The sequence below is a fragment of the Pleurodeles waltl genome, chromosome 10 (assembly GCF_031143425.1).
Source record: "Pleurodeles waltl isolate 20211129_DDA chromosome 10, aPleWal1.hap1.20221129, whole genome shotgun sequence".
Classification (NCBI taxonomy): domain Eukaryota; kingdom Metazoa; phylum Chordata; class Amphibia; order Caudata; family Salamandridae; genus Pleurodeles; species Pleurodeles waltl.
The window spans coordinates 803787820-803801739 of record NC_090449.1 but is presented as its reverse complement, the minus strand read 5'-3'; the positions used below and the strand labels follow the sequence as shown (position 1 = coordinate 803801739).

General features: G+C 40.0%; 1 protein-coding gene across 1 annotated transcript in view; it reads left to right on the top strand.

Annotated features, from left to right (window-relative positions):
* The window catches only part of DNAH11 (dynein axonemal heavy chain 11), a 2866633-nt gene that overhangs the window by 1787181 nt on the left and 1065532 nt on the right, over window positions 1-13920 (top strand). Inside the window, exon 55 of the mRNA XM_069211469.1 lies at window positions 7884-8045. Coding sequence (XP_069067570.1) covers window positions 7884-8045 — 162 coding nt within the window. The remainder of the gene's footprint in view (window positions 1-7883; window positions 8046-13920) is intronic.

Sequence of the window (13920 nt, the reverse complement as noted above, 5' to 3'; positions counted from 1 at the left end):
GTATATATATTATGTATGCATTGTTTGCATTAGTATGGCTAGACTCCTAAAACTGTTCAAAGGAACGCCTGAAAAACAGAAACGTTGTCTTTGCAAAGGAAGGAAAAGGGTGGTCTAGTAAAAGCTGATAATACTTGGAATTGGTGGATTTCTGGCTTTCAGAAATAATATAAAAAAGGAGCGGCTTGAGGCTTGTGATACATCACAAAATGATATTTGGAGTAAAGTCTGAACTTGGAAAAAGTGAATAATATGATCACCCTACAGATGGTATAAGAATTCAAAAAAAGGTTAAAATATCAGCTTTTGTTGAGCGAGATTATTAGTGATGCAAGTACTGGAGTGGAAATGTACACCTCTGCAGGTGGCCTACTAGCCTGATGGATCAGCTGAGCACTTGGCTGCTGCTCCTCTTGCAAAACCAAAATAACTGGCCTGGCTGGCCTGGCAGTTCAGGCTGTACTGTTCCCATGGTGAGCACGGTCAAGACTGATTTGTATATGGCTAGGTCGAAACTGGGGTGGCATGGTGAGCAAAAGAACGATGGATTTAACCCACATCTGGTGTTTGAAAGGTTTCTGCCCTCCATCCATCATCCTTTTGTGTTACTCCCATGGCACAGGACTGCCTACCATTTTATATGATTCTCACCTACCTCATCTTGATCTCATGGCTTCTGAGCACCTACTGGTGTGGCATTTGTACAGGGTATACTTACTGAGTACTATTTTGTTCTTGTCCCACTCAGCACCCTTTTTTTCACAAAAACAGCAATACTGATGTGCTGAGAAATTACCCCCACATGTTAGGGGTAATTTGCATTATCTTCTCTTCAGGATTGTCAGATTTTTACTTAGGTACTTATCAGAAAAAATATGTAACTCGGAATGACTGCCTTAAATAGCCCCAGTCCTGTTATTTTTTTCTGTTGTTTTCTCCTTCATGTGTACTAACCAAAACCTCTATTGATAGTTTAAAATGTTTTCTTCCATCAAATCCTTGGCTGCCTGTTCATAATGTTCCACCTATATAGAGCATTTGCTAAACTAGATCCATTCAAAACAGTGTCTCCTTGGAATTAGGAGGATGGGTGGGGGTACTGTAGAGGAAAGGAAGTTCTTAGGTGGGCTCTGAAGCAGGCTGCCCAATGGATTAGTGAGAGGATGGCACAAGATCATTCCCCGATAAGCAATTGCAAAAGGAGTGAACACTTGATTGTTAAATGCTCTATGAAACAAAAGGGATTATGGATTAAGTGCAGCACATTAGATGAAATTAGATTAGATTGGCAAGAAATCATTTGAACTGAACAGCCAGACATGGAACAGATTTATCTCTGACTTAGCTCTGATCCCCCTTAGGCTGCTTACAACTCTGGCTTGTAGATGGAATAGATAAATATGATCTAAAATCCCACAATGATTAAAAAACTTAGTAAACAAGAGAATGTTTTGAGAATGTCTCTACAGTCTTACTATGAAACTGGTCGCCGAAAAGCAGTTCCTTCTCCTGTGATTTAGCCTGCACTTTAGTTGATAACGCGTCTGAACCTTGATAAGTAAACTTACAAGGAGACACGGCTTAGGCCAATTAACCTTTTGACCACGTTTGGGGACTTCCCGAAACGAGATATCCAATTAGCATTGCAGTCAATAGATCAATAACCTCGTCAATATTCACAATAACTAATCACTCAAGCTAATCAATAACGTTAATATAGATCAATACAGCGGACGCACCATGACCTTTCAGCCATGAATAACCACAACAAATCTAGTAAGAGTTAGGATATTTATTCCCTATTAGTTACAATCTAATATCATGTTTATTCGTCTCAACAATAACAAGCACATCAAAGCCACTTTAATTTGGCAAGTCGAGCAAAACTTTATCAAAGCATAGATCATGAACATTAGAATAAAGCGCAACATTAACATGAGTCAACTTTAGCAGAGTATCATTAGTACATTATTCAACAAAGCAAGAATTTAGTAATTTGTCTATTTGCATCCGATATTAGTGAACTCCTCAACTATCCTCGAATTAGCATCAGCATGTTGGGCTTCATGCAAAATAATTTGGCAACATGAATTTGGAAAACATCTAACTATGGCCTCTATCAAAAGAGCAGTTGGTACCTAGAAAGAAAAGGCAAACAGACAATTACAATTTCATCAGATAGTTACCCATCTGAATGAGTCAGCAAGCAGCGTCAGTCTTCGTTCTCAGGACATCAGTAGGTTCGCCATCAGACAGGGCAGACAGGTAAGTCTCAGTAGGGCATAGTAAGAAAAGGCTCTTCCCTCATAAGGAGAAGTGCATGACGTACAAGGAATAAGTAGGGGATGGTCTAAGGTATAAGACAGCCAAAGGCAAAGACTCTCAAAATGGTAATGGCAGGGTTTGGGGAAGAACGGCGACGAATGGCTCAATAATGGCGAGGAATAATAGCAAAGTAATGGCTAGGAATGGCCCATTTCTCCGCGGGTCTCGCCGTTATATCAAAACTGTCGAACAAGTCTCTTATTTCCCATTGGGCAATATTTGGTGCATCATTATCTCTGTCCAATAATCCTTCACACACTTTACTAGAATATTCACCTAACACAGTTCTCATGCAGTTGATTGGCTCCTGTGATTGACATCTTCAATGGGTGGAATGTCAGGTAAGAAAAGTTACACTTGTCGCTCCAGTCAGTAGTTCCATTGTTTTCTCTTAGTCCAGGCAACCTAGCACCTGTTGCGAATTACACTGTTGCACTTAGCAAGAATGTCTCCTTGAGCAAGTCGGGTCCCATGAGAAAGAATTTACTACAGCTACACACATCTCTCTAGCTTCTGGAAAAGTACAGCTTTGTTTCCTTCAGGAAAGCAGCACATTGCACGTTAGGAAACAAACAGTTAATATGAGACCAGGTAGCTAGGCCCAGACCCTTGCTAACTAAGGTCTAGTGATTAACTTGGCAAAACCCGAATACATAATGCTTAATGCTAATACAAAATCATACATTAGTACATCGTAAATTCATTATTAGTCAGTTTCATTAATCATTGTATACATTGATGGCCACTCCCCGTGGGCACATTTCAAACGCGTACATTATTTCTACATTAACACATCCTCTATGCAGTTTCACTACACATTATATTGCAAGCTTTTCATGTTAATGTTAATTCTAAAAGTCACACTCCAACACAGTAATGGTAAGTCTGAGGTATAGTTGAAGAGATTAATAGAACATAAGCAAGTAAATTGTGTGCCTGTTTATGTAAACAGAATATCTTCCCATGAATAAGCAATCAAATGTTAGCTGTTGAAAAGTAAGTGCTATATTCAAATACGCTATAAAGTTAAGTGCAAGGGACCCAAACACATTGGCTTGCCAGTCCCCAAAGTAAGGTGTCAATGTCAACGTGTCGAGACTGAAAAGTGTGGAAGCCTCAGTCACCGGACTGGTGCTTAGCCATGCTTCTTACAGAAAGCCGTATTACGCATTTGGGAACCTCTCTTTCTTAAAATGAACATTTCTTGACAAAAAAGCATATTTAGGAGTCTATAATCCACAACTATAAGAACAGCTTTGCTCTTGTGTTGTCCACTTAGTACATCTCTGTTCCATCTCCTCTTACTCTAATCCACATTATCATTTCTCCAGTCTTACTTTGATATTAGGGATCATCAAAGCTATGTTCATGTTCATAAATGTGCACATACTCAGTGGCATAGTATAGTGCCACGTTTTGGGGGGAGGCACTTCCAGTGGTTTGCAAGCAGAACATAGACTCCCAAAAAAGTATGCCTGAAAGGATATTAGGTTAAGAGTTATAAGGGTAATTTCCGAAGGTACATCAGGTGGCAGTTGGCTGTGAAGCATATGTTCGCTAGATTGCGTTCCTTCAGTTTCGAAGCTATTTACACACAAATGAACCATAGTGCACATTAACATGATTTCATGAATCTCAATTCTGGAGTATTTCAGTTTTATGAGGAATTCCAATATATCCCTTATAGCGATTACAATGAAAAGTCAACAGACTTTGACATATTTTCCAAACTGATTTGAAAATAGATTCTTTGTTTTATATAATTGGTCTTATTGGGAAGACTATGTTCACTTTTATAAATTATTAGGAATATGCACACAGTGGTATCCTTGGAAAACCACTTCTCATGTATCAACCTGTTTGTATGATTAGCATACATTACACAATCCTCCATCAGTCAGTTGTGCGTGTAGCTCAGTTGAGTTCAATTAATTTTCAAATAATGACCATCTTCTATATCTTTCAACGTCCCCTGTGTATACCTACTCTTATCCATAACCACTATTGATCCTTCTTTATTGCCTGGATTAATAGCATGTTATAGTTTCAATCATTTTAAAATTTAGAGAAGTGAATGGGTTGCTATACTTGTGCATGTTTAAATGTCACCCTTTTACTTTTTTAATACAGTCCTATTGTAAACTTCCAGCATTGTATTATTCTCTCACTGCATTTTTGAAGGCTGTCTTCGTTTTAAATCTGTTGATATCCATTGTTGACAATAAGAAGATTCCTGTTTGTATCATTTTGATGTGTTTGGCAGCGTTCATTTTTAGTGTTTTCACCTTCTTGTTCTCTACATGTATTTAGCCCAGGATACATTTCCTTGTACTTCCTCTACAATAAGAGAGAACAACTACATTTTCTTCACTCTCCACTGACGTCCTGTCTGTAGACAATTTCATATTCGTATCATCTTTCCTTTGCTTGTTGCATGCTACCTACCTTTATGCCCAATTGCAGAACGCATTGTTGTGCTAATCATGACTTTGGTGGGTTTTTTTGTTTTCTATGATTAATTACTGTTATTAGCTATAGGGCAAGTTTATTATTGATACCCTAGTATGTTTTTTCCAAGTCCTCTTTTGCAATCTGTTCCTGGAGTATTTCTTTAATTTTTGCAATGTCCACATTTATTTTGTCACGTTCTTTAGTTAATTGCTCATTGGCAGGTAGAACGAAGTCAAGTCAAAAGAGCACTATTTGAGAATCATACACTCTTTCGGTATGCACTCTTTCCGCTACTTGCATAGTAATGGCTTGAATAGTATTGTTAATGAAAGTGGAGTTCTTTTTTCGTTACATTAATTCACAACTAAGTTTTCTGTATGTTTTGGTGCATTTTCTTCTAATTTTATTTTTCCAGTCATTGTAGGGTAAATTGAAGAGGTGTCTTAAAGGCCTATTTAGTACTGCTCTTAACATTTATTTGGATCATCCTTAAAGAATAACCGTTTCTCGGCTTGTTTGAAGTTAATATTAGCAAGCTGTTTGAAGGACATCCTGAAATTTTTAAAGATGCCATTGGGATTTCTTGGGTGGTAGTTTGCATAATATCAGCGATCCATAGAGGATGCCACACACTCCTAATGTAATCATTTTTACTGCAGTTTAATAGATTCACTGATGCATAACTTGGTAAGTCGTGTTCTTGAGCTGTTATGAAAACTTCTCTCTGCCGTTTCGACAAATGATGAGGGACATTTGCAGTTACTCTTGAGTAAGGCAAAGTGACTTATAAGTGAACTAATGAAAAATAAGGCCCAAAGGAGTTTTAACCTCTAAAGTCCTTAGAATGGCCCAGGAAGAAGGGGTCCATAGACCCTGTTGTTTGAGCCTACTTTCCATCCATACTCTTCCCAGTCATGAAATATTGAGGAAGTATTTTTAAACGAAATATATGTCCCCTCATTTCCCTTGGCATTTTGTGGTCAAGGGAACATTAGCAATGTCACTGACCTGTCCAAGGACTGGGGAAGAATCCACTGTGCATGATAGCCCTCCAGGCCCCTGCTGCTTATAGTTATGTGGCCTGACCCAGGAGCCATGGATCAAAAACTCTGCAGCACTGCCCATCAACCCATCGACCCATCAATGTCAGCTAAAGTTTACACCCTGAAGCCTATTAGAGCAGGGAAGTGGGCTCAGGGCATGGTCAAGGCCACACTGTGTGCTCAACGGCCACTGCGCACAATTGATGGTTTCAATCTGTGGGCTTTCTGGATAGTGAGTCTGGACTCGGAGTGTGGGAGTGGGTAATGCCCTGTACCAGAATATCCTGGGTATAGCCTAAGACCATGCCCTGTGGAATCTGTTGCCTGAGAGACTGGGGTCAGCAAATGGCCGAAAGCTGTGGCAGAAGCATGTGAGGCATTGCTGAAGACTTTGCGTTGCAGCTTTAGGGGACATGGTAATGGAGTGTGTGAGATATGGACAAATTCTCACCCAGACCACAGAAACAGCTTTGGAAGACTAAAGCCTGGATCCTGGCGCATGGTTTAAGGCCTCATGCTGTACACCGAGCCAAATGGGGACAAATGAACATAAGAAGATGGCCGTGGACGTGCCCTGAAGTAGGGTGAATGTTTTGCAAAGTGACTGTTTGGGGGTATGGGCCAAAGAATTATAACAAAACCAAAGTAATTAAATGAAAAATGTTACATCAATTTCTTCAAGATGGATTTGAAGGGACGTGAATTGAGATTATGAATTAAGATCTAAAAACAACAAAAAACTGACATTTACAAGTTCTGGTGAGCTAACTATCCTTAATTCCAAGTCTGCACTATTCATTAGCTCACACAGTATCACAGAAAACATTGTTTTGCATGTATTGTAACATTTGTATTGCTTACTCCTCTGTGGGGTGCCGAAGCGTTTATTTTCATGGGTGTCATGCTGCACTGTGTAGTGTGTGGTTGAAAGTATGGTGTGTTTTTTTAATCCAATGTGCGAATTGTTTACATCTCGAGCATGATGGCAAACTATTGTTTTTTGGGATGCAGTGCTTACAAGTGTGATGGGTGAGCAGATTGTGGTTTTTGGTAAGCTGGCATCTTTCATGAGTTCTGCAGATCCCTCTATGCTACTCCTTATGATCACAGTCCCCTAAATTGGTTACTACAGACGGGCGACCGTACTGAGATTTTTTATTAATGTGTGTGTGGTCCTGAACAGACATTTTCACCTGTTCCTACATGATGGAATCTTTTTAGTAGTGTGCGGTGATGAACGGTGTCAGATGCTGCTGATTGATACAGAAATGATAGGGAATCCGCTCCATTCCTGTCCACTGATAGTTTCAGATCAACCCACATGGACTCAAAGGCTGTGCATCCACCTGGTCTGAACAGATTATTGGACTCCAGCCATAGTATATTTCGAGTGATCCACTCTTTTTTGCTTACAAAAGATGTTAATATTACCCAGCGTATTAGGACTCATTTTAATGGGTAAAAGACTACCTCCTTTCCCACTTTATTTGAACATGTGACCCTCGGATTACTCTGATTCTGCTTGCTGAGGTCACATTAACTTAAGCTATTTCGCTTAGTTTTAATTTGCTTACCTCTGAAAGGTCCAAGTGTATGCTTATGCAGTTTTGGTGTAAGTGTTGAAGATTGTTTCCCTTCCTCGGGATAAAGGAAGCACACGTTGTACTCATGCACACATCAGACACCACACACAGATCACTGGTATAAGAAACACGTATTGCACTTTGTGAAATTTTAACTGTATGTATGCTACGCATGCTATTTCAACTCTTTCAGACCATGGAAGTAATTATCGAACCCAAGCTTCCGCAAAAACGGAGAGCAGAATATGTAGATTGTTTCGATAACTGTATAGGGATAACATGTTGTTCAGGTCCTCCGTAACACAGATTAAGTTCTCGGGGCTGGGGTGGGGGGAAGGAATGGGTTGTAACTAGACTGTTCTCAATTATGTGCCCTTCTTCGAGGCCCTAGTGCCATGGCTGACTGAACTCTCCTCTTTGATCGTCTGAGTTCGGCGTGCCTGTCCCTCACGCTTCTCTTTTTTGGCTTCCCTCTCTACAGATCATTTTGTGTTTCTCTCCAGTCGGTTCCACACTGCGGGTCAGAGCTCGGAAGTTCCCAGCTATAGTCAACTGCACAGCCATTGACCTTTTCCACGAGTGGCCGCAGGAGGCCCTGCGCTCTGTCAGCAGGCGGTTCATTGAGGAGACTGAGGGGATCGAGGTATGTGAAGCTTAGCCTGTCAGTCACACAGGAAGCAATCACTCACTGCAAAGTCAATGACGAACACCTGTAGAAAATAGCCTATAAAATGTCCCCCACACCAAAAATCTAATGGCTGCCAGAAATAAAAATACCCAAAGTAAACTTGTGTAGTTTTCCACATAGAGAAGAAAGGTTTGGCGCCGTATACGTCATTTGCTACCTCTCATACTATTATAAACTGCAAGGATTCGGCTCTAGTGATTTCAAAAGAATGGCTGCAATGTCGCCTCAAAGCTAACGCCACATGTTTAAGAGTGACAGTTAAAATAAACTTCCATTTCAAACATGGCAGGCGCAGCACGGTTCTACATAAATTTTAAACGTTTCTAAAGAAAGGTTAGGCCTCTAGGAATGGTCCATAGAACTAAGAAGATTGTCCAAGTCAGCGGCCCCTCATGGCAAATTATGCAATAGGTTATTTATGCGAAATTCAAAACATGTCTTTCCAAATATATATGTACCTCAGTGTGAATCGGTTCAGCAATAAATACCGAACGTCTGTGTTTACTATGATTTTATATGACTTGAGTGGCATAGCCAATGTGTTAAGGGCCAAAACCGGAAATGCCCCTCCTGGCTGCTGTTTGTGATTCAACAATAATTAGGGTTCAGTGGGGCCCTTAAGCCTCTGAGCCTCGGTCCCACTGCACCTGCTGCACCAATGTATGCTAAGCACCTGGACTTTAGTGGTACACAGGTAACGCGCCTACGAAGCATCGCAGTCGACAAATTCATAAAGGGATCTTCATATTTTAATTAAATAAATGCGTCGGAATGGTTGATGTTGGCGTTCGTTTCATACAGGCAAAGATTTCCCTGTGGGCTTTACCATTCAAATATATTGGATCCATGTCGACGAGTTCTATTTGGTTACTTTTTATGAATTAGGTGGCACATGTTTGACCTCATTAACTTCTCACGTTGTTTCTAGGTGGCATCTCAGCAACCGCCTGTATTGGGTATGTCGAAAGCTACTCCCCAGTTTATGGGTGACTTGTTAATGTGTGGTCTGTCACAGTGTCACTGAAAATAAGTCCAAGTCCGTGGTAAACCAATTAAAGGCATGCCATTGGCTGGCCCACTCACTGTCATTCTGTCTCTAAGTGTATAATTTAGTAACACATTGTGTGCTAGATTCCACTGCACATTTAACCGTTATTATAGGCCTAATAAAATGCTGGTTCTATTCTCAAACACTTTCAGTAGCTGCTATGAGGCATTATTTACCAGCAACAACCTGTTGTCACAGCAATCATTTGCTATAGAAATGGGATAGATTTTTAAAATATTTAAGAGCTTTCGGCCTAATTCGCACTTTGTATTGGCGACCTCTGGATGGATGTTTCTGGATGGATGTTTCTGGGTAGGGCCTTTTTTCCATGTTGGCGGATTTTTCTTCCCGGCAGTGGTCGAGGGGCATTAAACAGTATGGGAAATGTGATGCTGTGCACAAATGGGGTAGGATAAGTGAGTGAGGGTTCTGGGTCAAAGGCGTGTCTAATAAAACAAAATATTCTGTAACTTTTTTCGGTCTTTCCCCTTCTGGGAACTACATATAAAATAGCTCACAGCTTTACGTTAATCAGTGGGAAATGCACAGTCGTACATTATGAAACTTCTTTTAGTTAATGCACTGCAGAGGTCTGTGAATCCTGGTTGTTGCAGTGGAGAATAGTGACTTGTATGTTCAGTGCTACGAGGTCCCGGTCTGTGACAAAAGTACTGTGAATATGGAAGTCATTTATTTCAACTTGCATTACACACTTTATAAAATTGTCTGCTGCAAAATGCACACAAAGTTTTAAAAAAGTGCTTCCAAAATATAGATTCTAGTATTACCCAGACATTACGTACTGTATTATTTTAATAACTATCCTTTAACGCTTCACAGTTCAGATGATAACTCACTTGCAATACCTTTGAAAACGAATAAATCTGTGTCATCAGGAAGCTTCAAGTTATCCCATCAATTAAAAGCAAAGCAGGCTTCCATACACCCTTTACATTGCAGATTAACCAGTTATGCACATTTGCATTTCTTTTAGGCAAGGAGGCACTCTGGCCAGAAGGATTGTTTAGCAGTCTACACTGTAGTGTTCTAACTCGCGGCATCGGCGCGCAGTGTTTTCTTTTATCCGCGCGCCACTCTCGTGAACCGGTTCGGCACGAGACGCGTTCTGTCAACGCTCCGTGCCGAACGAATTCGTTTCGAAAAAAAATGTGAAGAGAGCGTCGGAAGAAGCTGGACAAAGGAGCTTCCCTGTAATATGTTGCTAGGGTGGTTTCTATTATAAATAAATCCTAACGAAATCCACTTACGTTTGTGCGGCTTCATTACCACATTGGCGACGAGGAGAAAGAAACCACCCAACGAACCCACAAGACAAGATTGGAGGTGTTTTCCATTCGTCGTGAGCAGCGTTGTGAGTCTAAACCCCGCCTCTACAACTAGAAAGCTAACTTTAAGACTCTAATTCTGTTTTTTTTTGTGGCCACTCCAACAAAGCCTTATTTTACAACTAGAGCGCTAACTTCTTTTTGTGAATTTGTTGAGGAACAGAACAAACGCCATTTTTTCTTTTACTAAAGATTTCTGAACATTATTTTTTTTAATTAGAAGACTTTTTAAATTGTTGATTGTTACCTACATAAAGTATTTGCTCTGGAATCAGTATGCAGGCTGGTACACCTCCACCACCTTTCATAGAAACTCCTGGTGAACCACATATCACATGGAAACGTTGGTTTGATGCTTTTGAAACATATTTAGGAGCGTTAGGAGCTACTAGATTTAGACCAGAAAGAAAGAAATGTATTTTATTACACTCGCTTGGCTTTGAAGGGAGATCTACGTTTAAACATCTACCAGATATACAAACACACAAGACGAAGAACTTGATGAATTCCAAGAAGCAGTTAAAAAACTGGAATTGAGGTTCAATGAGCCCCCGAGTTTAGTCGCTTTAAGACATAAATTCTTCAAACGAACACAGAAATCTAATGAAGACATTGATACGTACATATCAGCTTTAAGATCTTTGGTAGCTGAATGCGAATTTGATAATTTTAGTGATCAGCTTATAAGAGACCAATTTATTTGCCACTGTTTAGACAAAAATATTCGTCAGAAGCTCTTGACTTTGGGGAATCCAAGCCTTAATGAATGTATCAGAATTGCTAAAAGCATTGAAACTTCTGTACGATCAGTGAAGGAACTTGAAGACAAGCCTCAAGATCATGTCTGCCCTGTGTACAATAAAGAGTCTCCAGTCTTTTAAAAAAAAGGAGATTCCTTGAGAACACCAACTCTAAATCGTTTTTTTCACAATCCAACTTTTGTTTCAGATGTGGAAATAATTTTCACAAGAAAGGGAGTAAACCTTGTCCAGCAAAGTTTGTTACTTGCAGATTGTGCAACAAAGTGGGCCATTTTGCTAAGGTTTGTCAAAGCACCAGGGGTAACAAAACTAATGTTGGTGCTATCAAAGACGAAGCTCAGGATTTTCAAGAAAGTGATCTTGTCTCTGATTTACAAGACATGGTGTTAGTTGTTAATGATGATGTGGTCAAGTGGCGTGATCCTTCAGACTGTGTTGATCCGTATGTGGAATTGGGCGTTGGAGACAAAGTTATTCGTCTGTTAGTTGATTCTGGTGCACGAATTACAATGATCACTAAAGAACTTTTTCAAGATACATGGAATGATAGATTTCTTCATCCTCCAGACAGATCTCCTGTGTCATACGAAGGACGGAAAATTGACTTGTTGGGATATTTTGAAGATGTTCTGAAATTCAAAGGGAGAGTAATCTATGGAAAAATTTATATAGCTGTAAAGGGTCTTAATATCCTTGGTTGGTTTCATCAAGGATTGTTCGGTATGATATTAAGACCGGGTACACGCGAGCAAGTTCTCGCCGTGAGAGATTCAGATATGGTTGAAGATTTATTAAACGATTTTCCCAAAGTCTTTTCTGGAGAACTAGGGAAAATGAAACGTTTTAAGCACAAAATTAAAGTGAAAGAAGGTGCCCTAGCTATTAAACACAAGATGAGGGGAGTACATTTTAGTGCACGGAATGATTTGGAAAAGGAATTGATTTCTTTAACTAAGTCAGGTATTATTGAACAAATTGAGTCTTCACTTTGGATTTTCTCCTTTAGTCGTTGCTAAAAAAAAAAATGGAGAGCTTAGGGTATGCATAGACTTACGTGCTCTGAACAAAGAGATTTGGGTTGATTCTCATCCCTTACCGAAAATCAATGATTTGTTAGCTCTTGTTGCTGGTGCTAAGTTTTTTACTAAATTAGATTTAGCATCTGCCTACCACCAAATTGAATTGGAACCTGATTCCCGACATTTCACCGCTTTTGTTTCACCGTGGGGAACCTATCAGTATTGCAGGTTACCTTTCGGTTTAGCATCAGCTGTGTCTGTGTTCCAAAGAGTAATGGAAAGTTTACTCAAGGGCATTGATAGAATAGCCATATTCCAAGACGATGTGTTGATTTTTGGGCCGGATCGTCAATCTCATGATGTCACACTCAGACAAGTTCTGTCTATTTTTCAACAACGAGGAGTTGTGTTGAAAAGGGAAAAGTGTGAATTCCTTAAAGAAGAGGTAGAATATCTGGGCCATGTGATTTCTAGTTCTGGTGTCAAACCAAAACCTGGGTTGGTTCAGAACATTCTCGATGCGCCTCTTCCCACTGATAAAAGTGGTGTTAAAAGTTTTTTAGGCCTTTGTGAATTCTATTCACGGTTTATAAAGGATTTTGCTTCCAGAGTTAGGCCTATCTCAAACTTGCTGAAAGCGAAAGTAGATTTTAATTGGAATAGTGATTGCATTGAAGCATTTGAATGGATTAAACTTCAGCTTTCCAAATGTGTGGGACTGAAACCGTTTAATCCTGAGCTGAAGTCTGTACTCACTGTTGATGCCAGTAATGTGGGTTTCGGTGCAGTCCTTACGCAACAAACCCCTGATGGAGAAAACACTGTTGGTTTTGCTTCCAGAGTCCTAAGAGATTCGGAATGCCTGTATTCTGTTATTGAAAAAGAGCTCTTAGCCTGCTGGTGGGCGATAGAGAAATTCCGCACTTATCTCTGGGGTACTAAGTTTTTGCTCCAGACAGACCACAAACCTCTCATTTTTATATTAAGTGGGAGGAATGTAAAAAATTATTCGCCCAGGATTGCAAGGTTCTCAGCTCGTCTCCTTCAATTTCAATTTGATATTCAGCACATTTCTGGTGGGAAAAATGCGCAAGCTGATTTTCTGTCTAGGTTCCCTGCGGTTTCCCCATCTCAGGTCTTAAAAGATGAATGTGACGATGAGAGTTGCATAATAGCTTCTCTTGAATTAGATGATGCTGGTCCATTTTCTGAAGCAGAATGGATTTCGGCTACAGATAGTGATCCTGTCTTGAAAACCGTTTCTAAATTTATCAGCAAGGGGTGGCCTAAGGAGAAGTCTTTGGAACCGGATATTCAGCCTTTTTAAAAAAATTAATGAGGAATTATCATTGGAGGGTGGATTGGTTATGAGATCGGACAAATTGATACCTCCTCATGTTTTCAAACAACAAATAACAACAAAAGCCCATGAGGGACACCTAGGTTCGACTTTCACTAAACGTAGGGTACGTTCATTTTTCTGGTGGCCCCAAATGGATACAGAAATAGATAATCTAGTCAAGGGTTGTGTTATTTGCGCATCTAGCGATAAAGTTCTTAAAACATCTGTACCACCCTTAATGCCCATTGAACTGCCGGAGAGACCCTGGGTGAAACTAGGTGTTGATTTGATTGGTCCTTTTTACACCCTGCCGT